The sequence below is a fragment of the Phytophthora cinnamomi genome, assembly GCF_018691715.1.
Source record: "Phytophthora cinnamomi strain GKB4 chromosome Unknown Contig28, whole genome shotgun sequence".
In the NCBI taxonomy this organism is placed as follows: Eukaryota; Oomycota; class Peronosporomycetes; order Peronosporales; family Peronosporaceae; genus Phytophthora; species Phytophthora cinnamomi.
In genome coordinates this window covers 52,715-75,020 of record NW_027150961.1, presented here as the reverse complement: position 1 = coordinate 75,020, position 22,306 = coordinate 52,715, and the positions used below count along the sequence as shown (strand labels likewise).

The 22,306-nt window shown below is 55.6% G+C and overlaps 7 protein-coding genes across 7 annotated transcripts; 4 read left to right on the top strand and 3 right to left on the bottom strand.

The window, feature by feature from the left end:
- Window positions 1–207: 207 nt before the first annotated feature.
- On the top strand, window positions 208–1,191 carry IUM83_14476 (Eukaryotic translation initiation factor 3 subunit I; the record flags this gene model as incomplete). The annotated part of the gene is made up of 1 exon (XM_067939225.1): window positions 208–1,191. One exon carries the CDS (start codon window positions 208–210, stop codon window positions 1,189–1,191), a length of 984 nt encoding a protein of 327 aa, XP_067793515.1.
- A 540-nt stretch (window positions 1,192–1,731) lies between these two features.
- IUM83_14475 (transducin wd40 repeat-like superfamily protein) lies at window positions 1,732–2,986 on the top strand (the record flags this gene model as incomplete). Its single annotated transcript, XM_067939224.1, has 3 exons — window positions 1,732–1,799; window positions 1,871–2,041; window positions 2,110–2,986. 3 exons carry the CDS (start codon window positions 1,732–1,734, stop codon window positions 2,984–2,986), a joined length of 1,116 nt encoding a protein of 371 aa, XP_067793518.1.
- A 3,650-nt stretch (window positions 2,987–6,636) lies between these two features.
- IUM83_14474 (P-type ATPase (P-ATPase) Superfamily) lies at window positions 6,637–10,987 on the bottom strand (the record flags this gene model as incomplete). The annotated part of the gene is made up of 4 exons (XM_067939223.1): window positions 6,637–6,851; window positions 6,932–10,445; window positions 10,512–10,655; window positions 10,730–10,987. 4 exons carry the CDS (start codon window positions 10,985–10,987, stop codon window positions 6,637–6,639), a joined length of 4,131 nt encoding a protein of 1,376 aa, XP_067793517.1.
- A 610-nt stretch (window positions 10,988–11,597) lies between these two features.
- On the top strand, window positions 11,598–12,304 carry IUM83_14473 (uncharacterized protein; the record flags this gene model as incomplete). Its single annotated transcript, XM_067939222.1, has 2 exons — window positions 11,598–11,685; window positions 11,769–12,304. The coding sequence occupies 2 exons, from the start codon at window positions 11,598–11,600 to the stop codon at window positions 12,302–12,304; spliced, it is 624 nt and encodes a 207-aa protein (XP_067793483.1).
- A 2,291-nt stretch (window positions 12,305–14,595) lies between these two features.
- Window positions 14,596–15,357, top strand: IUM83_14472 (START domain-containing protein; the record flags this gene model as incomplete). Its single annotated transcript, XM_067939221.1, has 1 exon — window positions 14,596–15,357. One exon carries the CDS (start codon window positions 14,596–14,598, stop codon window positions 15,355–15,357), a length of 762 nt encoding a protein of 253 aa, XP_067793519.1.
- Window positions 15,358–16,665: 1,308 nt separating this feature from the next.
- IUM83_14471 (CMGC/DYRK/PRP4 protein kinase) lies at window positions 16,666–18,891 on the bottom strand (the record flags this gene model as incomplete). The annotated part of the gene is made up of 3 exons (XM_067939220.1): window positions 16,666–16,865; window positions 16,957–17,355; window positions 17,427–18,891. The coding sequence occupies 3 exons, from the start codon at window positions 18,889–18,891 to the stop codon at window positions 16,666–16,668; spliced, it is 2,064 nt and encodes a 687-aa protein (XP_067793521.1).
- Window positions 18,892–19,594: 703 nt separating this feature from the next.
- On the bottom strand, window positions 19,595–20,407 carry IUM83_14470 (RING finger ubiquitin ligase; the record flags this gene model as incomplete). The annotated part of the gene is made up of 1 exon (XM_067939219.1): window positions 19,595–20,407. The coding sequence occupies one exon, from the start codon at window positions 20,405–20,407 to the stop codon at window positions 19,595–19,597; it is 813 nt and encodes a 270-aa protein (XP_067793520.1).
- Between the last annotated feature and the right edge of the window lie 1,899 nt (window positions 20,408–22,306).

The window sequence follows — 22,306 nt, the reverse complement described above, 5'->3', positions numbered from 1 at the left end:
ATACACACACATACACAAATAATTGCATACATACAAAATGTTTTGTACCCACACAAAGCACAAAAATAGAGTATGTGCAAATCGGTTTGAGCGGGGTTTCGCGCGCACTGGTGGCCAGCGGCGCCCTCCATCCGCCCAAATAGACAGCGGCGCTCTTCCTCGCTCCTGCCTTCCCCTCGCCTCTCGCCTCTCTCCTCTCTCTCCGCCATGCGCCCGATCCTGCTCAAGGGCCACTCGCGGTCGCTGACCATGATCAAGTACAACCGCGAGGGCGACCTGCTGTTCTCGTGCGCCAAGGACCACACGCCCAACCTCTGGTACAGCGACACGGGCGAGCGCATCGGCACGTACGTGGGCCACCAGGGCGCCGTGTGGGCCTGCGACGTGAGCTACCACTCGGAGCGCCTGCTCACGGCGGCGGCCGACGCCTCCGTGAAGCTCTGGGACGTGCAGACGGGCGAGGAGCTCTTCTCCTTCCAGCACACGGGCCCGGCGCGCAGCGTCAACTTCGCCACGGGCGACAAGCAGTTCGTGTCGGTGGCCGACAAGTTCTCGGACCGGCCCGCCGCCGTGTTCGTGTACGAGCTGGCGGCCGACCCGGCCCAGCAGAGCGCCGAGCCCGCGCTGACCATCACGGAGCACGGCCACGAGGGCCGCATCACGGGCGCCTACTGGACGCCGCTCAACAAGGCCATCATGACCACGGGCGGCGACGGCCGCGTCAAGCTGTTCGACCCGCAGACGGGCGAGCTGCTGGAGAGCCACGACGTGCACTCGGGCGAGATCACCAACGTGGCCTTCAACAAGAGCAAGACGCTGTGCATCACGTCGTCCAAGGACAACACGGCCAAGCTGCTGGACGTCGAGACGCTCAAGGTGCTCAAGGTGTACGAGACGGACCGCCCCGTGAACTCGGCCGCCATCTCCCCCATCAAGGAGCACGTGGTGCTGGGCGGCGGCCAGGAGGCCATGAGCGTCACCACCACCTCGGGCCGCGTCGGCAAGTTCGAGGCGCGCTTCTTCCACATGGTCTTCCAGGAGGAGTTCGGCCGCGTCAAGGGCCACTTCGGCCCCATCAACACCATCGCCTTCCACCCGAACGGCAAGAGCTACGCGTCCGGCGCCGAGGACGGCTACGTGAGACTGCACCACTTCGACAACGACTACCTCAAGCTCGACGCCAAGAAGTAAGAGCGAGCTAGTCGGGCGAGGACAAGGGGAGCTCTTCTTGAAAGCAGGCAGACAGACAAGCGGACAGGTTTGGGACTGGGAAACGCGACGGCCTGCAGCTTTAGGACGTCATGGCGCAGATTTGTGTTGTCTTTTGTCGTCCCGAGCCGCCCAGGCGGACTGCAGTCGCGAGGAGCTCCAGCCGGATGCTACGATAGCAGGAGAGAGCTCTCCACGCACGTCTGCTGCCGTAGGTAGTTTTAATGCAGCCATTTTACTTCCATTGACGTTCTCGAGTCTGCTGGGTGAAGCCATATCGGATTCGCAAGGTGAGCCAAAATTACCGCCACCAACCCTCGACCTTATCCTTGAAGGCGTCCGTCGACCAGCGCCGACAAGAGGCAGAGGAGGTGATTTCGCATCGCCAATGAGTTCGCGAGGAGCGGAAGCCATCGCGTACTGGGCGTGAGGTGGCGAAACGCCAAAGTCGCTCGATGGAGCGATGGCCATTTCGAAATCAAACGTCTTGAAAACAACTCACCAACTAAAGCTCAAATCAACATGGAGGAGGCCATGCACTTCCTGGACGAGCTCAAGGACAAGTACCTGCACCAGGTCGAGCAGGCCATGTGAGTTGACTCATTGATCACCAGATCCACGATTCGTTTTTGACTAAATGGATTTGTGTTTGTGGTTGTAGTGAGGATTGGGACTACCAAGACTTCTCGCCGGACAAGCGCTGCGCGCTGCTCGAGCACGAGGAGGAATACGACGCGCGGGATGGCCCGGACGAAAGTCAGACTATTAAGTCTATTCCGAAGTCGGTTCGCAAGGCTTGGGTGGGCTTGACTCCTGACGCCGAGCTTGAAAAGTAAGTGTTCGTCCATCTATATAGATGGTGGTGAGGCAATGGCTTCTAACGTTCAGTCTTTGCTGTAGCTTCGACTGTGCTCATGCTGCGGTTAAACTTCGCGGATACGAGTCCAAGCTCGTCGCTGTGTGCACGCCACCCGGAGGCATCCAGGGCATTCCTGATGCCGACAATGTGCGGCGGCTTCTTGCGCAAATTCCCCGGGTCGACGCGGCGAATATGGCGGCAGCGTTTGCTGCACGGTTGCAGGATGACGATGCGCAGCACTCCTGGCAGGTGCGAGCGAAGGCGATCGTCTTGATGCAGATGCTGGTGGAAATCAAGCCGTTCGCCGGACGATATATCCCGGCCTTCCTCGCCAACCAAAACCTATTGCAGCAGCTCGATGCCCTTCGTACTGGTACTCACAAGGCGGTCGTTCGCGAGGGTGCACGCAAGCTGCTGTCGCTGATCCGATCTAACGGCGCGAACCCAGCTTTAATTCCTAAGGCGAGCCCCATGGCGAAACCTCACTTGCGTCACGTTCAGCTCGGTAACAAGCAGAAGAAGAATATCACGAAGCCTGCACCGCAGATTCAGTCGCAACCGTCGAACCTCACAATGTCGCCCGGTAAACTGGCGGTGAACAAGGTGTTCAAACCAGAGCCCATCATGTCGAAGAGCACCTCGCTCCGCGTTCACGCGAGACCTTCGTTGGTCATGAGCCCGAAGGTGTCCCAAGCGGTTCAGGCTTCGTGGAGACGCCGCAACAGCGTGACCAAGTCCGAACACGAAGACGACAACCTCATGCCCTACCAGAAGATCCAACCGACTGCAGTAGCCAGAAACTCGTGGATTTATGGAGGTGCAGCGCACACCGGTGGAATGACGCGACAATCATCGATCACCACTTCGAGCTCAAGACTGGACAGTGGGCGACTCAGCGCCTTCTCCTTTGTCCAGTAAAGCATAAAGGACGGATTCGACAACACGAGTCCAGCGTGCACATACCTGACGATACTTCTCACATTCTTAACCACATAGCAGGAAAAGTCTGCAAATAATATGTAAATTCATCACCACGCCATTTCCATCGTCAATATTTATAGTGAATGCTGGCGAACACAAGTCTGCTGCTGCCAGCGTAGTCTTGTCTTGGTGAGTACGCAATATTGCATCGTTGACATGGACAAGAAGAGGCCAAAGAAGTCTGCAGGTCGTCGCGGGGCTCCTGCCGCGACGACTGAACCCACTTTTCGTCAAAGCAGCTGGAAGCAGCGGAACTCCAGGTCCTCCAGTGTGCTTTGGCTCAAGCTCAACTTTACCATCAAAGCTGCTCGGTTGCAGACTCTCAAGCGCCAAAAGTATCAGCACCTCCAAGAGGAGGCGTTGCTTAAAGCTCGGGGTTTGCTCAAAAATTGGGAAGACGGCCCCGTCCTGCTAACCGAAGATTTGTACAGTCGAGCGCGAACTGAGCACGACGCACAAGAGCTCATAAACTACACCCCGGAGGCATTAGCGCTACGATTCAGTCTACGCAACCACCCGGATGTCATCGATGCAGTCAAGCAGCTTTGGGCCGTCGAACTCCCACGAGACGAGATGGGATGTATCGACCAGAGTGGCTACGCCTCGCTGTTCCGTCGCATTGGGCGATGCTTGGAACCTGACGCCACTAAGCGCCGTCTTCGGCGCATGGAGAAAACAATTCAAGAAGACTGGATCCGCGATAGCAAAGGAGAACCAGTCATGGCCTTCTCGAACTTCTTCGACAGTGTGTTTGAGCTGGCTGATCTCTGGTGCGAGACCATCGACGTGGACGAGTATATTTCTTTTCTTCGGAGGCTGGTCTTGAGGGTGAGCACTGTGCGTCGCGTGAAGCATGATCCTAACAGCGAAGACAGGAGATTACTACGTCCCCTCCAGCAGATAAAGGCGATCGACAACGACGAAGAATCCTCTTCCTCGGAAGAAGAACTCGCTGCTGCGGAAGTTATTGACGATGAAGTAGAACTTTCAAGTGGTGACGACGATGGCGAGGATGATGAGGAGGAGGAAGAAGAAGATAATATGCCAGTGCAGTTACCACGACCAGTGACTCCTATCCAGTCGATGGGGTTTATCGCGACGAAAGTGCTGCAAACGTTTCGTGCCAAGACACCGCCGTCGAGCGCTGGACCGCCTCAAATCATTAATCCAGCCCCAGATCCTGTTCCAGACGATCGGCCTCGATCTCGAGAACGACGCGCAAGTATCATTACGCTTGGCGCCTTCGGTCTTGGAGGCTTCGGGAGTTTTTCTGGGCCCTCTGGTAGCGAAAAGGAGACAGAGCAGCAGACACCCTCAGGGCCTAGAGGGTCAAGTGCGAAATCTCGGACGACGTCTGCGAAAGATAGGACACCCTTGACAAGCGTACGCGAAAATGGAGCAGATAATGTCGAAGGCGACGAAAGTGTGAACGCGTTTGTGGCCATGCATCGTTTGCGGTCAGCGCAGCCGCGAACTCCGTTAATTGTCGAAGACGTACCAGCGAACAATATGATTCCAAATAACAGCGTGTCACTCAACGTTGGTCGGCCTATTACAGCACTTCCACAACAGAAACAGCAACGCCAGGCAAAGATCTTCACCGCAGCGCTTGGGGCCCCAAAAGCGGATCATAGTGCTGGCATGGCTGGCCTCCCGGCCGGAGGTCTACATGGCACAATGACGAGCTCAGCACCACACGTAGCAACAGCCAACGGGCTGAAGTCTGGCGCTTTTGGCAACGTTGATGCTGCGAGGGGTGGTTCTCGAGGAGCTCGAAAGTCGATGCTTTCATCGTCATCCAAGGCACAGCAAGGAGGTGGCAAGAAACCTGCAGGTATCCTTTTTGATGGACCAGCTCATGCAAAGGGGAACAACAAACGTCTCGCAGCGCTCGGAGTGGGCTCAACCAGTACCTCACAGAATTCCTCCGACAATCAGGAAGCAGTTGATAAGAAATTCAACCTTTTTGGTGATAGTGAAGAAGAGGAATTGGCAGCAAAGTCATTATCGAACGCTACACAGTCAGAAGCAAATGGCCCTCGAGAATACGTTACTGGCATGAGATTTGAGACTTCGGCAACAAGTGAGATGAAGAACATTGGATCTGCTTCTCGCTTGCGGAACAGGGTCGATATTCTCCCAGTGAACCCGTCCTTGCCATTTTACACTTTCGATGAAAACGCATCCCCCGCGAAAAGATTGCTGCCTCCTGTAATGGCCGACTCCGGAATTCGGGGCCGGAGCGGAGCTCGTAGCGGTAAAACCCGTCGACAAGGCCAAGGAGGTATTACCAGTCGCGGCAGCCCAGGACCAGATTTTTCGGAAAGCTACAAGACTACAGGATACTTGACGGGGAGCTTGCAAGCCGAGATCATAGCTCGCACGCAGTGGAGCGTAACAAACTCTCGCACTGCTGGTGACTGCTCACTGCAACAAGGTGCTACGCCACTTTGGTTTCCACCACCTGGTAAGGAATCGAAATCTCGCACAAGACGCAGCACAAGTAAATTGATACCGAAAAAAACGCGGAAGCTGTCTCCCGATGACGGCTACAACGACTTCACCGTATCACCCTGGGACGCAGAATTCGATCATGAGCCCGACGACGACGATCTGGTCAAGGTTATTCCTTCAGATAAAAACCAGCGGTCGACTCCGATAGAAAATGCTTTGGTGATCCCAGTACCAGCACCTCTTGTTAACCCGCCAGCTGTAACACAAGAGGGGTTTGATCCGGATCTGTCAGCGACCGATCCCCCGACACTCAGCGTGTCATCGTCCATGGTCTCCCCAGAACCTCCTTCTTGTGTATCTGAGCTCACGACGCTGCCAATAGAGTACCATGAATTGGTACTTGGTGGTTCATCGATCAACAACTACAAGGGTCTTAGCAAAACGATGAGTGCTCCCGTCACCTTTGGGTCCCCTATGGCCCCGGCGACTCTCCTCGCCAAAGTTCCGTCCCGTGAGCCGCAGTGGATGCTTCACGATGCAGTCAAAGCTCCTATTACGCTTCTGGAGGACGGCATCGAGGGTCGAACGGTAGCTGGAAGCTCACCACGATCAATATTTACAGCGATGGCATCGAAGCGGCCACGTCGAGAAAGAGATGCTGATGAAGAGTACGATGCGGGCTTGTGTCCTCGATTCGTGGAGCATTTGGAGTCTCATGGAGATCGATCTTCCACCGCACCTTCACCTCTTATCCGCACCGATAAACCAAAGCCTCGGTGTACGTGCAACGACTATCTAGAAGGTGAAGAACACGACGATGACACGCAGAGGCTTAGTGCGCTCTGCCCAAGACACGGAAGTACCAACAACAACCGGCATGAGGAAGGTGAAGACGAGGAACCAGGCGCCGAAGAAGATTCACAAGTGGAAGATGTGACGGTGATTGTAAATGCTACACGGGGTCTCGTGCTTCGTCCTGGCGCCAAGGATCGACTCGTTGCAAAGAGAGCGAGGTATAACCAGCAAGCTACTCGATCACAAATGATGCGGCGCCGTTGCCAGTATACTTTCGCCAAGCACCTTAACTAATACACGCGCTGATCTAGATTCGATTGAAATCTGCCGGTAGGAGCTCATACTTCCCTATTGCTGTTGTCACGGCGCGACATGGACGAGAGCTCCGGTGCTACGACAACTGAGGGCAGTCGATCTAAGGAGTTGGAGCGACTTGGTCGACGGTTGCGCTGAAAGCTGAGCACGCGCATGGTTACGGCCTCTTGAGCTGGTAGATCACCCGATGCATGCCTGCCTGATGGCTCATCGAGCCCATTGAAGGCGAAACTACTCCCTGCATCAGTACGAATGAATTGATAATGGAGTCAGTGGCGAGTCATGCAGGTTTCACCTTCTAGCTACTTCGAGACGTACGGGCTTCGGGCTGGGGCAGGCTGGCTTTGAATGAATCGTACAACGGCAAGTTGTTGGCACTGCTGATCCGCCGATTTGGGGATGGTGGTTGAGCTGTCACGACGAAGGTCGTTGGCTTGCAGTCTTTACCGTCTTTGCTGTCGCCCTTGTCTTCGTCGATAGATTGTCCCGCTAGGAAAAGTTTGTCGACCGAAGGGGAACCTGACTCGTTGTGGAGGGATATGGGAGCCACGGAGTCACCGACGCGCTTCGATTTGCTGGAGCGAAATCGCTCGCGTAAAATGTCCTCTGCGCTCGGTCGGAACTGTTGCTGAGCTGCAGTGGCAGTGAAGTCGATGGTCATCGCAGCCACGGGGCACAGCAACAGCAGAGTCCAATAGCGCTGGTCACGGATCACGTGCGACGGCACGCCATACATGTCGTAGCTCATGAAGGTGAAGTGCGGATAAACCAACAAGAAGAAGATGAACAGCCAAATGCTGAAGGTCATGACTGCAAAGTGATACTTGTTCCAGTTGAGCGCCAGCAGCACCACCTTGAGCTTCATGGTGCCCAGTAGCGCGGTGTAAAACAGCGTACCCAGCACATACAGTCCCTGCGACGTCAGCAAAGTGCCAGCGTAGCATCCAAAGAAGCAAATAAGTGCATGTCCTACGGAGTTGATGATGGTTCGAGCGAAAACGCGCATGTTCAGGTCGCTATCGAACTGGCCACGTCGATACAGTTGTGGGAACTTGAGAACCACATCCTCGGGAATGTCCTGGTCGAAGACGCCAATGACGATAATCGGAAGTGCCAGGAAGAAGTTCCAGCCCGCCATCACGAAGCTTTCGAAGAGCGGAGCACCCGACTGCCCATTGAAGAAGTTGAACACGAAGAGGCTGATCACCAGAGCGATGTTCTTGTAGAAAGAGTAGCGGATCACCTTGCAAACGCGCTTGTAGTTGCATCTCCCGTGCAGCAGCACTAAACGAGAGAGGAAACGGAATTGAGCCACGGCGTAGTCGCTGGCATTCACAGCTTGCACACCCTCTTTGCCGCAAATTCCTACGCCAACATGCGCTGTCTGGATCATGCTGACGTCGTTGGCGCCGTCTCCGATAGCTAGCGTGATCGGTTGCTGTCCCTTGCCCCTACCTTGACGTCCTCCCTTGCGAACAAGCTGAACGATCTCCGCCTTTTGCGATGGACTTACACGACACGCGATTAATGCTTTGCAAACACTCGCAATGTCCAAAAGTTTCTCGCTTAGCAATTGAACACGCTCGATCGCCTCCGGTGACATTTTCACTCGAGTGTCACGCGATGGAAAAATGTGCACGAGCGCTTTACCGTCACAAACCATGGCTAAATTGTCAGCTACCTGGTCGCCTCGAATGAGGCGCTTTATCTCGGGCGTCTCGTGTAATGCGTCAAGTTGGGCGGTCAATGCTTCGATGCGCTCAGCATTCACGTAAAGCAGTTGCATCTTGTCGTTGATAAGCCGACATGCATGTCCGATGTTGATCGCTGTCTCTTCACGGTCTCCCGTGAGCACCCAGACCTTGATTCCTGCCAGCGCAAGGTCGAAAATGGCGGAGGGAACTCCATCCTGCAATTTATCCTCGATGGCTGTAACGCCTAGCAACTGCATGTTCTTCTCAACGAGCTCTGCGCATGCATCCAGCTTCGCTTCACGGTCTTCGAGAGACGTCGAAGCTTCGATGTACGCCTCATTGTACTCATTGTACTCCTCCTTACTAAGCACACGACGACCAAGTACCAGCGTCCGCAATCCTTCACGCGCATAGTTCTTAAGATGTCCAACAAGCTTGGCGTGCGCTGCCGTGTCACCGTCGTTTTGCCCCGTTGCGGCGCGTTCGAGCATCATGTTGTCGGCTCCTTTGCAGTACAAAATGTAGTCGTGGGTCTCCTCATCCACCGCCACTACGGACATCCGCTTTCGTGTCGAGTTGAACTCATTCACGTTCATAATCGTATAGCACTTCGTAGTAGGCTCTGGTTTGTGCTGTGCCTTCATATGAGGAGGAAGTAAAGACTGTTTACGAGAAACTTCGACTTTCATGAGCGGTGCAGGAGCCACGAAATTGTAACCAAGACACTTGGCCGCTTTTACCAAAGCTTCCTCATCAGGAGACGATGCGCGATACGTGACAGCACCCGTCTTAGAGTCTGTCTCCGGGATCACAGTGTGGCAAATTGACAGTAACGTGAGAAACTCGTGAATGAGCTCACCTTGTTTACCGCCGGCGTAAAGTGTTCGAAGCAAACCGGGGTCGTCAAAGTGAATACTGGGATCGAAGTGCACCTGAGCATCTTTCGGATCGCTGCCTTCCTCTACCTGCGTCATAGTGTGAACTGGTCCTGCCGGCGAAATGATCTCTCGGATGTCGTCCGTCGAGTTAATGTCCAGCCGTACGGCGCTTCCACTTCCTTCGCCTTTAAAGCCCAACGGGTTTATCTTTGCCTTCGCTGGAGACGGCGTTTGCCTCGCAGAGCCCGAAGTCGCGTGTGTTTTCACGCTTGCCAATGCAGCCACGGCTCGCCCAATTTCAGTTGTGCCGAATCCATACGAAATGCCCCCGATAGAGCACTTGCGGAACTCCATGACGTTGCACGTGAGCGTGCCGGTTTTGTCGCTGAAAACGTACTCGACCTGGCCGAGCTCTTCGTTGAGCTCCGAAGTGCGAGCCACGGCGTGGTTGCCTTCGTACACCATGTTCGAGTCCGACGTGATTCGATTTGCCTGCAACACCTTGATAATGTCAAGTGAGACGTAGAGAGAGATAGGAACGAGATTGTTGTACAGGATGAGGAAGGTGAAAAAGTTCACGATGAAGTCGTCGGCACTGTCGCCCTTCTTCATAAATGGCAAGTACCACACGCGATTGGCGTTGCGTTGGCTCCATGACGCAGCAGCGATCGCACTCGCCAAACAGAGCCCGAACATGGTGGTGAAAATCAACAGCATGCACCGGTTCGCGGTGCGGTAGAGTTTGCTTTGTTTTGATGGAGCTGCGCGCGAATTTTGCAGCAGTTTGGTCTCGCTGCCTGTAAAGATTACGAGCCCGACGATGAAGGCGCAGCTTCGAAGGCTGCATCCTCGAAGAAGCAGATTCTCGGGACCCAATGGCACTGCGGTCTCACCCCGATCGCCTTCATTGAGTAACAGGCGCCCAGTGAATGTGTAAAGCTGGTTGTTGGGCTGCTCATGTTCCACTAATCCACGCAGCTTACGCGCTGCTGAAGCACACACGGATTCTTGTGATAAAGCAGCGCCGTGAAGCTCGCGCCAGCCAACACTCTGTGCCGTGGGCTTGACCGCTATCCTGCGCTTGAGATTGGTTTCGCCATCTAGATTCGACGTCTCAATGAAGCACCTGCCTTCTTCCTCGGAGGTTGCCAGAATCACCACATCTGCCGGTAATTCCTCGTGATTCTCCACGCACACGAGCTGGCCGACCTGTAAATCTTGCCACGCTATCATTTCCGTTTGGCCACCTGCGTTGATGATCTACAGCAGAAGTCAAATTCGCTTTCAGCACTGAATCAAGAGCATCCGCATGGAAAAAAAGTTTACCCGACAAGACCGGCGATTTTGTTTTTCGTCTGCTTGGTGACGCTTGAAGTCCTCGCTTCCCTGTTTTACCATCGTTACTAGGAGGACAAATAAAAGCGGTCCAGCCGTAGTGAACCGATTCGTCGGCGACCATGGCGTTGCCAGCTACATATTCCATGCATCGAAAATACACATTAAATAAACAAACAGTAACACGAGATCGTAAAGGTTTTGCGTACCTGGAGCACCGAAATCAGCAGGAAGTAGACGTTGGCCACGACCCGGAAGAACTCGAAGATGCATTTGGGCACGAAGCTCACAGCCGTGTACTTGGAGGTCACCATGACGTTGCGCGCGTACTGCTTGGACGTGATAAGCTGCTGGTTGGCGTCCTTGTCGTTCAGGAAGGCTACGCGGGGCTCCACCGGCGCCGAGGGGGCTGCACGGGGCTCCAACTTGCCAACCTCAGCCGGAGAGGCTCTTGCATCGCTGTTCATGGACCGCACGTGCACGTGGCGGATCTCGCCTTGGCGTGGGCAGACCAATGCGGCCGATCTTCCCGCCAGCGAGTGGAGGCCCGTTGCAGTCCGGAGAATGCGTTGACTCGATCAAAGCGATTGAAAGAACCGACGGCTGCTGCCCCGCCGACTTGCCGAATCGAACACGATAAGAATTCACCGACTCTCGTGAATTCACGCAGCGCTTAGCGTCGCATTTAGCCCTTAGCATCGCATTTAGCCCTCGCCCAGCAAAGAGTTCCGTTGCTACGGCCCTTCCCACTCCAGTAACGGCTCGAGGCGTCCTGTTCTTTCATTGGGTGAAATACAAAACACATTGAATTTAGTATTGGTCAAGTTGAAGTTAATGTGGTCATGTTGGGGTACAAAGCGGGAAACGTGGCAGGCCAGGGTGCAAGTTACCCTGGCATCCCAAGCACACACGAACATGCGCGGTGCGCTACCCGATATGAGGGCTCTTATCGCACTATCGCACTGCAGGGATCTTGCCCATAATAATAGTTGAGCCGTTTGCCTACCTCGCGACGCTTGGCTGGGTGGGATCCTCGCATCTCGGCCGGGAAAACTCCGCAACGACACCCTTCCAGCCATGGGGATCGCGACCTCGCAGCCTACGGACGGCAGCAACTGCAAGGACAGCCCGCTGGCCGTGGCCGCTGTCGCGGAGATCACACAGTGTGCGTGCACGTTGAACAGTTCTCAAGATTATCTCGTGATCGAAAGAGGTTTCTCATCGTTGCTCGTCTCGTTTCATTTCCAGTCACCCTGGTACAGCTCCAAGCGCTACAAGCTATCTGGTGCTCCGAGGATATGAGAGAGGAGGGCGAGCTGGCGTGTCGAGAGGCGGATCTGGGCTGCGACGAGTTCGAGGAGTCGCTGAACACCGTCAATTTTGTGGCGTCCGACCGCGCAATTTCTGATCGATTGTTCACATTGATGGACCGCACCGGCGACGAGCGAATCCTCGCGACGCAGTTTCTTATCGGGGCTTCAGTCTTGCTTCGCGGACCCCTTGACGTCAAGCTTCAGGCTGCACTGCAATTCGCAAGCGACGCCGACAGCTCGCCCGGATTCGAAGGAGGCTTATCCGTTGACGCGCTGACGTTTGCGATGAGGACGATAGCCGCCGTCGCGAGCTTTTTCGGGGACCCGTTGGTGCCTGCAAGCGATATAAACCGCGTAGTAGAAGACCTTATTGGCGCTGACGGCAACTGCTCGTGCGATGAACTCGTGAAAGGCCTGGAGGACCACTCACTCGTTCAGCAGTATGTCTACGCTCCAGCCGACAGCAACTAGATCTATCATATATTGCGCATAGGACATTCACGTGGGAATTCTACCTTACAGCCTGCTCATACCTGTTCGGGTTTTCAAGCAAACTGGAATCCGTCAAACACTAGTTCGGAAGAGTGAGCAGATTGCTTTAAACCTATCGGATCCGGCAATGGCCCCAAGATGAAGAAGCCATTGCCGCCGAAGAACGTATCTCCTACTGCAACTTGGCCCTCGCTGTAGTCTCCGATCACTTGTCTGCTACAACTTGGCGCGCTACCTCCGCTAACATTACAATCCCACCTCCAGTGCGCTTGCAATTATACGTATCCGCTCCAGTAAACTTGCGCTGCACCTCTGGCCGCCACTTTGGGAAATTGCCCCCCACACGTCAAACAGCCCCCCCCCCCCCCCCCACCCTCCCACCGACTGAAGACCGGACTCTGCAGTCACCACCGCAAGCTCCTGCACCTTCCTTCGACAGCTTCTCGGGGAACTACTCTCCAGGATGTGCGTGACTTTAGCGGCGGTGGCTGGCGAAGCGGGACTGCTCTTGAACGTGGCAGTGGCATGCACTCGTTCTTGCAGAATCCATTGCGCTGGGGAGGATGGATCGGCAGCGCTGGGCAGGCCGAGTTATCGGATCGCGGCCTGATGGATTTCGGTCTGCGAGCAGCGAGGTGCAGTTGTCGCGTGATGATGGCGCCTTGACGTTTACGCTCGATTGCGCCGTGTCACATTCGCCGACGCACAGCGTGACCTCAGTCGAAGTGCAAGTGCATGGCTCTGAGCTCAAGCACTAGCTACAGGTGCGCCAAGCCACCGCGCCTCAGTGCCAGCGAGTGGCTGGTGCAACCCCCCGTTGCCGACTGCATCTGCAACGACTACGAGCTATGTTGACACTTGCCGATTGCACGACGATGAAAACGGAAGTCCTGCCCTCTGCTGTTTCGCGGCCGGGTATCAATCAAGCCGGCAGCGTTTCACAACTCGACTTCAACAGGGGCGTGTACATGTATCACTGGCCAGTGTGAGGAAACCTACGCGCTGGACTGATGTCATCGCTGCGTGGCACCGCCGCGGCACCGCCTACGTCACCGACACGCTGGGCATTTCCAACGGCGGCAGCAGCAGCAACAGCAGCAGCGGGGACACAAATGTGTGTCTACGGCACTGTCATGCTATGACTCACAGCGGGACCTGCACGCACCGGGGATGTAAAATACCAGGCAGCCATGCAGCAGCAGAGCTAGGGTAAGACTGCAGGTACGACGGTGTGACGCCGAGAGTGGACCTTGCGCTTAAGTCGCTGATCTGCGGCGCGCAATCACCAATCTCGCGTCCCATAATTAAGTCGCTTCTGCTGCTGGGACACACTATCCTGCGGCAACGCGGCAAATGCACCAAGCCTTGGAGCAGTAACAGCTGCATCGCCAGCATCAAGATATTAATACCGGGAACACAGGTATAACAGCAGGCAACGCTCGAAGCTGAAGCTGTATGCATGCACTTTTGCCTTCACCCCACAACTCGGTCGAGCGCAAACCCCGTATTAGCTAATGCGAGACACGACGAGAGTGTTGGTCGTCTCTAATCGCAAAAAGTCGGCGCAAAAAGAGACTTTTTGGGCCGCTCCGATGGGATGCGGCCGCATTTGACGCCCCTGACGCCCGCCGGAACGCTTTCCTCTACAGTACTGTGCATTGTGTGCATTGTTCGGAACGAGCTCGCCGAGCTGGCCACCTGCCGGACCTCTGCTGCTGTCTCACAAACGGCGAATTTGCAGCCAGCCCCACCATGTTTTCCCCATCCTCGGCCGTCAGCTGAGACTCGCGGAAACGGCTGGTGCGTGGTAATAAGCCTGCCTACGGGGCTTATCTTGCCGTGTCAGCCAGCAGCGGTGCCCGACTGTCCAAACTCGGCACCAGCTGCGGTTGAAGCCAAAGCCATTGCGGGACGGTATTGGTCCGCCCTATTTTTGGTCCCCGAATCCCATAATCAGGGTGATCCGTGTCTCAGCGTCTTGTCAAGAAGCCTGCGGAACCGCATACTTTATCCATTTACGCAGGTAAATCCCGCGTAATCCTCGGTCCATGGTCCGTGAAGTACTGTGCACAGCGACGAAAAACGCGGCGGATGCCTCTCTCTTTGCGGGACGCAGCGCGGGCGTATCGCATCGAAGCGCTTTTGGCCAATGGTCGCGCGCACAGATAGCGCGGCTGGCTTTCGGCGCCTGCGTCAGGAAGCGTCATTCTCGAATTTGCTCTCAGCAAGACACCCCAATACCCACACACACACACACTCTCACTACCACAATGGCCTTCGAAAGCACCGTGGAGATCACGCGCGGCGGCGTGGAGACCAAGCAGGGCGCGCCGCAGCAGGAGGCGCCCGTCCTCGAGAGCCAGGCGGCGGCGCTGACCTTCGCCATCCCGGCGCCCATCGCGGCCGTGCGCGCCGACGTGCAGGCCTTCGAGGAGGACAGCATCCGCAAGCTGCTGACGCGCTACGACGGCCTGGACGTGCTGCCCAGCGGCTGGCGCGAGGGCCCCGCCAACAAGGGCATCCAGGTCGTGTACGGCGAGGTGGCCGGCAGCGAGTGGTACACCATGAAGACGACGGGCACGCTGCACGTGAGCGCCGACAAGGCCGCGCGCATCCTCATGCGCTGCGACATGGTGCCCAAGTTCGACGAGATGACGAAGGAGGTGAAGGCCCTGGAGAAGCTCAGCGACGCCTCGGAGGTGCGCCGCGTGACGGCCAAGTCGGTCATGTTCACGGCCGCGCGCGACTTCTCCGTCGTGTCCACGTACCGACAGGAGGCCAGCGGCCGCGTGCTCATCGCCACGCGCTCGGTCGAGTACGTGCCCGAGCGCAAGGGCTACGTGCGCGCCACCATCCACATCTCGGGCTACGTGGTCACGCCGCACCCGACCAACCCCAACATGTGCGAGATGAGCGTGATCGCGCACATGGACCTGGGCGGCAACCTGCCGGCCATGGTCGTGCGCTACCTCGGGCTCTCCGCGCCCATCAAGCTCGTCGAGAAGATCCACGAGATCACCCTGCGGGCATAGAGCGTCGAGGCCTGTCGCGTCGTCCTTCCTCCAGAACTCAGTCAGATAGCATGTACCAGTAGTAAGCGCACCATCGATAACGTGGTTTTCGAAGTTTTTATCCAGCCTCATGTCTTCCTGCCTTCCTCCGAGGAATCCTCGCTCGCTGCCTGACTGTCAGCCGCATGGATCCCTTCGCAGCCGCCGACGCTGGTCGGAAGAAGCCGCTCGAGAGACTGAACGCCGCGTTCAACGAAACCGGCCGCCAACCCGCTCCTTGCCTCGCGGGCCCGGCCCTGGCCCGACGAGGACGGCACGCGAGAATGCGCCGCGCCAAGAAGCGCTCTCGGCCACGAGTCCTGGCGCGGGGAAGATGCACGATAGACACGCTCGCAATCGGTTTACGCCCCCAGGACTCTTCTCTACCAGCGGTGGCGTGCATCTCTCGCCGCGCTTCAAGTGTATATCGGCCTGACATGACTCCGTGTACCAAGCCCTCCCGGCCGGAGGTCTTTACAGGTCGGACGCTCAAGCCCAGCCCATGATCACCAAATTGGTGGCCTCGACTGCTCTGCGTCAGGTCTGCACGGCGCAGAGTCCTCCGAGTCCTGCTCACTGTTGCCGCTGGCCGCTCGAGAAGCGCGTCCCGAGGCTTCCCGCCGGGGTTTTCTCGCGGCAAAGACCCGCTCGCTCAAGGAGAGCAGTCGGCGTCCGTTGAAGACATCAAGCTAGCCTTCCCAGCGATCGCAGCGCTACGACGGCCAGAGGGTATGAGCGCAACACAACGTCGAGAGACCATAGGGATCTCCTAGCGAAAGCAGGACCTTAGCAGGTCGCACGCAATCCGACCGGATTACGTGTAGCTTGCCTGACGGTGGACCAGAGTGATCAGTTTCTGTGAGGCCGGCTGGTAGACTCCGGAGAGCACTTCAATCACGACGAATGCATTGACTCATCGAGAAGGATCTGTCTAGCGGACAGTGCCTCGATGTTGGGTGAGCGAGCTGACGTGTACTTGTACCCCCAGAATTGGTGCCGGTAGCTCGCAGACCCCTGTTTGCCTCACGCTTGGTCAATTTGCAGCACGAGCTGCTGACCTGCAAACCACAAGACTACGTGCTACCAACTTTTGAAGTCCTTCCTAGGCATCTGTGAACAGAGAGCTTCCAATGACAAAGCTCGGGTTAATACCTTATCCAGAATGGAGTTGCTGATCGGTATTCCGACTACGGAAGCATGTCGCCTGGTGCCCACCTTGCATGTGTCCTGGAGGCTTCGTGTCTTGGGCGACAACGGCACATAGCAGAGCTCAGAACTTGGCTGCGGGTGTCACCCCTTCACAAAGGGGTGAGCCAGCGCGTCTCGCACGGAGATCCGCTTGGACGGGTCCAGGGTGAACATCCTGTCCAGCAGGCTCCGGAGCTCCAGCACCTGCTTCCGGTCGTCTGTGGCGCTCTTCGCTGCCATCAGACTGCCGGCAAGGTCGTTCTTGGTTTTGATGGTTTCCATCAAGCGCAAGATGGGCTTGCCTGGAGGATAGAACACAATGATAGAACACAATAAAGAATGACTTTCAGCTACAAAAACGACGTAACCCATGCACAAATCGAGGCTGCTCACCCGTGACTCGGTCGCTCTCCCGACTGCAGAATTTAAGGTCTTCCGTGAAATGTGGCTCCATCTCAAACTGGTCAATGTATGCTTGGCGGTGCTTCTTGATCAGCTTGTTCGGGATCTTGCCCTTAAGCTCCATGAAAAATTTGAGCATTTCGTTGTTCGTACTTCCTGGAAACATAACTTTGCCAGTGAACATCTCATACAAGCAACAACCGACAGACCACATATCTACCGCTTTGTCGTAGGCGAGGCCCAACACGATCTCGGGCGCGCGGTAGAAGCGGCTGACCAGGTATGGCGTCGGGTCCTGCTTCCCGACATCCATTTTAAACGCTGAGCCGAAGTCGCAGAGCTTAATGGTCGTTTGTTTCTCGTCTAGCAGGATGTTGTCCGGCTTAATATCTGTACAGCAAGCAAAAATACCAAGACGTTAGCCCTGCATCATGCTAACATGAACCATTGTTTAGTCTTACCAGCATGGATCACCCCGCACGACTCCAAATGGTTGAGCGCGATCAATAGGTGCTTGCTGAAGACGCGCACAGCCTGAATCGAAATGCCGCCCTTGCCGCCAAACTTTTTCATGGCCTCGCGGACGTTCATCTGCATCGGCTCGAATACCATCGCGACATGGTTCCGGTGAGTGAATGAGTCGAGCAGCCGAATGCAGTGCTTCTTGTCGCGTGAATCGCGTTCACCCAGTTCGCTCAATAGTTTCAGCTCAGTCTGTGCTGCGTCGCGCATGATGTCGTTGTTTCGGATGAGTTTAACAGCCACCACATTCAGAGATCCACCACCTGCGGTCTTCAACGGAGAAATGCATTGACAGCGCAGCACAGTAGAGAAGACGCCCTTGCCAACATTCCCGAGCACCCGGTACTTTCCGTTCAGCACTTCTCCAATTGTGGTCGAGTAGTACCCCTCCGCGTCATCGCAGTTCGACTGCAGCGACACTTCGTTCACCGTGATCGCCGCTACGCCCGAGCCCCCATTCATCGCATCGTCATGGTCGTCCAGCGCTGCCATCGAGAACATGTCGAACTCGTCAGCAGGCGTCGCAGCAACCGCAGGAGCAGTCTTCTCGGGCGACTCCACCGTCTTCTGCGGGGATTTCACCACCTCCGTCTTCTTCTCCGGCGACTTCAGCGGCTTTTCCTGCTCCACCTGCTCCACTTTCTCAGCTGCTGGCGAAAGTGCCGGGCTGTTGGCGACCGACGTCCCCGTGCCGGTCTTCTTAATCACCGCGATGGTGCTCCGGGCGTCCGCTAGTGCCTTCAAGATATCCTTCTTGATGGAGCTCACGTCCAGTGCTGGCTTCACCGGAGCCGCAGCCTTGTCACCGCGCGTCTGCAGCTCCTGCTTCTCAACAGACTCCACACTCACAGCGTTACTAGTCTGCTCGGCAGCCTCAGCCTCCTCCTGCTCCTTACTCTCACTCTCTGGCCCTGCAACCTTCTCCTTCACCGGCGTCGACGGCTTCTCGGCGTCCTGCATAGCTCCACCTTCAGACTGAGGCTTCTGCTGATCCTCCGCCGCCTCTTCCTGCTGCTTGGTGGCCTTGGAGTCCTGCGAGGAAGCCTCAATGGGCGACGCCTTCTCCTTTTCCTCCTCCTGCCGCTTCTCCTGGGCCCTGGACGCCGACCTGGACCTGGATCTGGAGCGCGAGCGACGGCGGTCTCGCCTGTCGTCGCTGCCGCGGCGTCGGCGCTTGTGGCGCTCTCTGGAGTGCGAGCGGGAGCGGCGCCGACGGCTGTGGCTGTGGCGGTGCGTCCGCCGCGACCTCTCACGGCTGCGGCTGCGGCTCGGACTGCGCCGCTTGGACGAGCGCCGGCGCGAGGACGTGTGGGAGCGCGAGGCCGACGCAGATCGCGAGCGCAGGCGACGCGAGCGCCGCGCGTCGCGATCCGCCAAGCGGTCCGAGTAGCTGCTGCGCACCATGGGCGGCAGGAAGGGGTTATAATGCGGCGTAACCTAGTTACACGGTGACGGGCTGTGATTGGTGCTGAGGATAACCGGGTTACAAATGGGGTACAGTTGAAGTGGTCCTTCCTGATGGTTGAAGTGTGACCTGGTCCTTCCGAATCGGACCAGCCTTTGGCTTTCAAGCAGTTTTGAATTGTTGCACTGTAACGGTGAGTCATGGGCAGGCAAGAAAAACTGGAGGTGAGAGTGTCACTGAGACAGATTCGGAGAAGATCCTCAGGCTCACTCGAGTGTTGCCGGCCGTGCCGTTCATGCATGAGTATTGGAATGACGAGTACACTTCTACGTGCACCTGCCATAGTGTGTGATAGAAGCCACTGTTTTCAAAGGAAGAGATGACGGGGACCAGCGTCAGGTGCAACCCTTGACGTCTTAGAGATGGCTGCTGCAAAGGGCAAGAAAGTGCTCTTCTTGTGTGATGGTTCTCCACCGTCGCATCGGAGAGGTTGTTAGGTGATCGTGTTCACAAGTCCGGATGCCGCTTTGGACTAAACCGCGCTGGCACTTACCATGGCAGGGTCATACGAAGTCGCCCGCATCAGTGACCGTGCTCTTGAGTCGCGGTTCAACACGTTTGGTAGCGTGGCCCGAGAATGTATTTTATCACTTTGTGCTCGCACACTCACCACAACTGCAACACGTCGTGTTCGTATCACATCTAGTATGACATCCTCTTAGTGCATAGTAGGTCGCCGTCGAAGTCGCTAAGCCACCACTGCACTGCGTGTCGTTTTGAGCGACAGTGGTTGGTGACACCTTTCGGGCAAACGCGAACACGGCACACGGGGCAGTGAGTTTGGAACAGCAGCCATTGGAAAACGCATTTGCGGTGGAACATGTGCTCGCAGGGGAGCACGATGAGCGAGTTATCGCATTGCTGGTGGCCGTGCGCTAAATCCACATCGCACAGGCAGATCATGCATCCCACGGTCGTCGAGTGCGAGTGTCGAATATCCATTAGATGGGTCGTACTGTTCTTCTTCATGAGATCTTGGTAGTTGTCGATGAAGACCTGCAAGACCGACCGTCTATCGGCATCGCTCTTCACGCCCAGGAACTCGAAAACCTTGTCCGGTAGATTCTGGCGGGCGTGGCGACACTTCATCGCGCTACCGGGAAGCAGTACACAACGGAGCAGGTGGGTCAGCACAACCTCGAACTTGAGTTTGCGGCTAGTGACCACGCATTGGAACGAGGACATGACCGGCAGGCATTTCTTGGGGAAGAACGCCGCGATGATCTCACGCACAGCCTGGCACGAGCCGAAGCAGTTGGGGTCGTAGCATGTCCATTGATTTTCCAGCTTCTCCCTGAACGCGTCGAACTCTGAATATCTGAAGGACACACTCCACCCTTTCTTGCTCGTACAGCTGGACACGGTGCAGTTGTAGACGACAAAACCCGACGTCATCGACGCCGACGACACGTGAACAAGCAGCGGGACCTCCGGTGACAAATGGTGGCGCAGCATTTCGAGCGAGTGCCATTCGCTACGGTCCTTCGCGAGGCCCCTGGCAGGTACGGTGGAGAAAAATACCATCGGAGCTTTATTCTACCCACAGGCCGGTCGGTTAGGAAGTGGCTTGATTTATCGTGAACACGGGCGGTGGACGATAGGCAAGGGTACACTCGCTGCATCCACATGAAGGTGTACCTATTACCGCTTCAACTTGGCAACAGGCATGCAACTGGCGGTTAGTACAGACGAATTAAAGACTGCAGTTGTAATTTACAGTGAATGATGGCGGTAGGCATGTTGAGCCTTCGTCGCCGTCGACACGCAAAACGTTTGCTGCAGCAATTCGCGATAAGTACAACAGTGCAGCTAACTTTATTAATGTCTACTAACGCTAGTAGTCACTTTCATGGTCATACGTTGTGATGCCTGTTGTCCTCCCAGCAAACCCTTCTCAAGTTTTTCCACGACAAGCAAAGACGCACGCTTAGTTTCCACCTTTAGCCCTTCGGCATCAAATGGAGAACTAAATGGTGCGTAATGCGCTTCGGATCCCCGTCGCGGAGGATCCGAAGTTCTTCCTGGCTGGTAATTTGCCTAGAAGATAACTCTCGGCGAGGTCGACGAAATTCCAACCATTGGAGTGAACACGAGTGGAGTTTGGATTCGTCATCCCACCCGGTGCGATACAAGCCAGTGAAGCTTCAAACATTTAAACTACCAAAGCCCGGTACGGTAAGGCGATATCACTCCTCCGGTTTCCACCGTGGCGCCGTACAATATTCTATTGGCTTGCATGAACTGCCACTGCTGCTTAGTTTGTAAATCGTGGACCGTGTCCTATTGGTACTTGGGATTGTCGCCTTTCGGAGGAAGCTCGAAGACGAGTGGACATGCTACGACTCCGCCTACTCGGAGTCATGCCAAGCTAACCTGTGGGAACACATGTATTTTCGAGTTTCTTGGTATCATCGCTGACGATTGTTACCAGGCGCAAGCGATTTTCGAGTTTCTTATAGACTATTCCCGTGAACAACTCAGACGAAAAATGATGGTGACGTGGTGGTGGATTCTAGGTGCAAAAGAGAGCCACATATAGTGGACATCTACATACCAATGTTACGTACGATACCATGCAACAATTGCAAGTAGTGCGGAGTTGTGATGTTGCAGCTCAAGAAACCTACAAGAATGCCTATCGTCGCATTCGATTGTGCTAGCGTCATCGCACGCTAAAATACACTGTCAGATTGGCGAAAAATTCAAGACCGTGGCTAGCTCGGTGATGATTGCAAGACTACGAACCGTCAAGTTGATGATAATTAACGAAAATGACGACGTCAACTTTGACTGCTGTCTTCAAAATGATGAGCGTCTGCATTTTGAAGACAGCAGTCAAAGTTGACGTCGTCATTTTCGTTAATTATCATCAACTTGACGGTTCGTAGTCTTGCAATCATCACCGAGCTAGCCACGGTCTTGAATTTTTCGCCAATCTGACAGTGTATTTTAGCGTGCGATGACGCTAGCACAATCGAATGCGACGATAGGCATTCTTGTAGGTTTCTTGAGCTGCAACATCACAACTCCGCACTACTTGCAATTGTTGCATGGTATCGTACGTAACATTGGTATGTAGATGTCCACTATATGTGGCTCTCTTTTGCACCTAGAATCCACCACCACGTTCCTCAGCGCACTTCTTCACCCCAACCAGACGCCATTGATCGCGACTCTGAATTACTCTAGACGGATCCCAACCGCGTGGCAGCGCCATATCCAGTGGTTTCCACTTGACATGCTACGGCTTCACGTGCAACACAAGCTACCCCTAGCCGTCACTATGAAATCCTCGACCTCCTCAGAAACGGATCATGTCGTATACACCTGCATTTGACCAGCGTGACGTCCAAA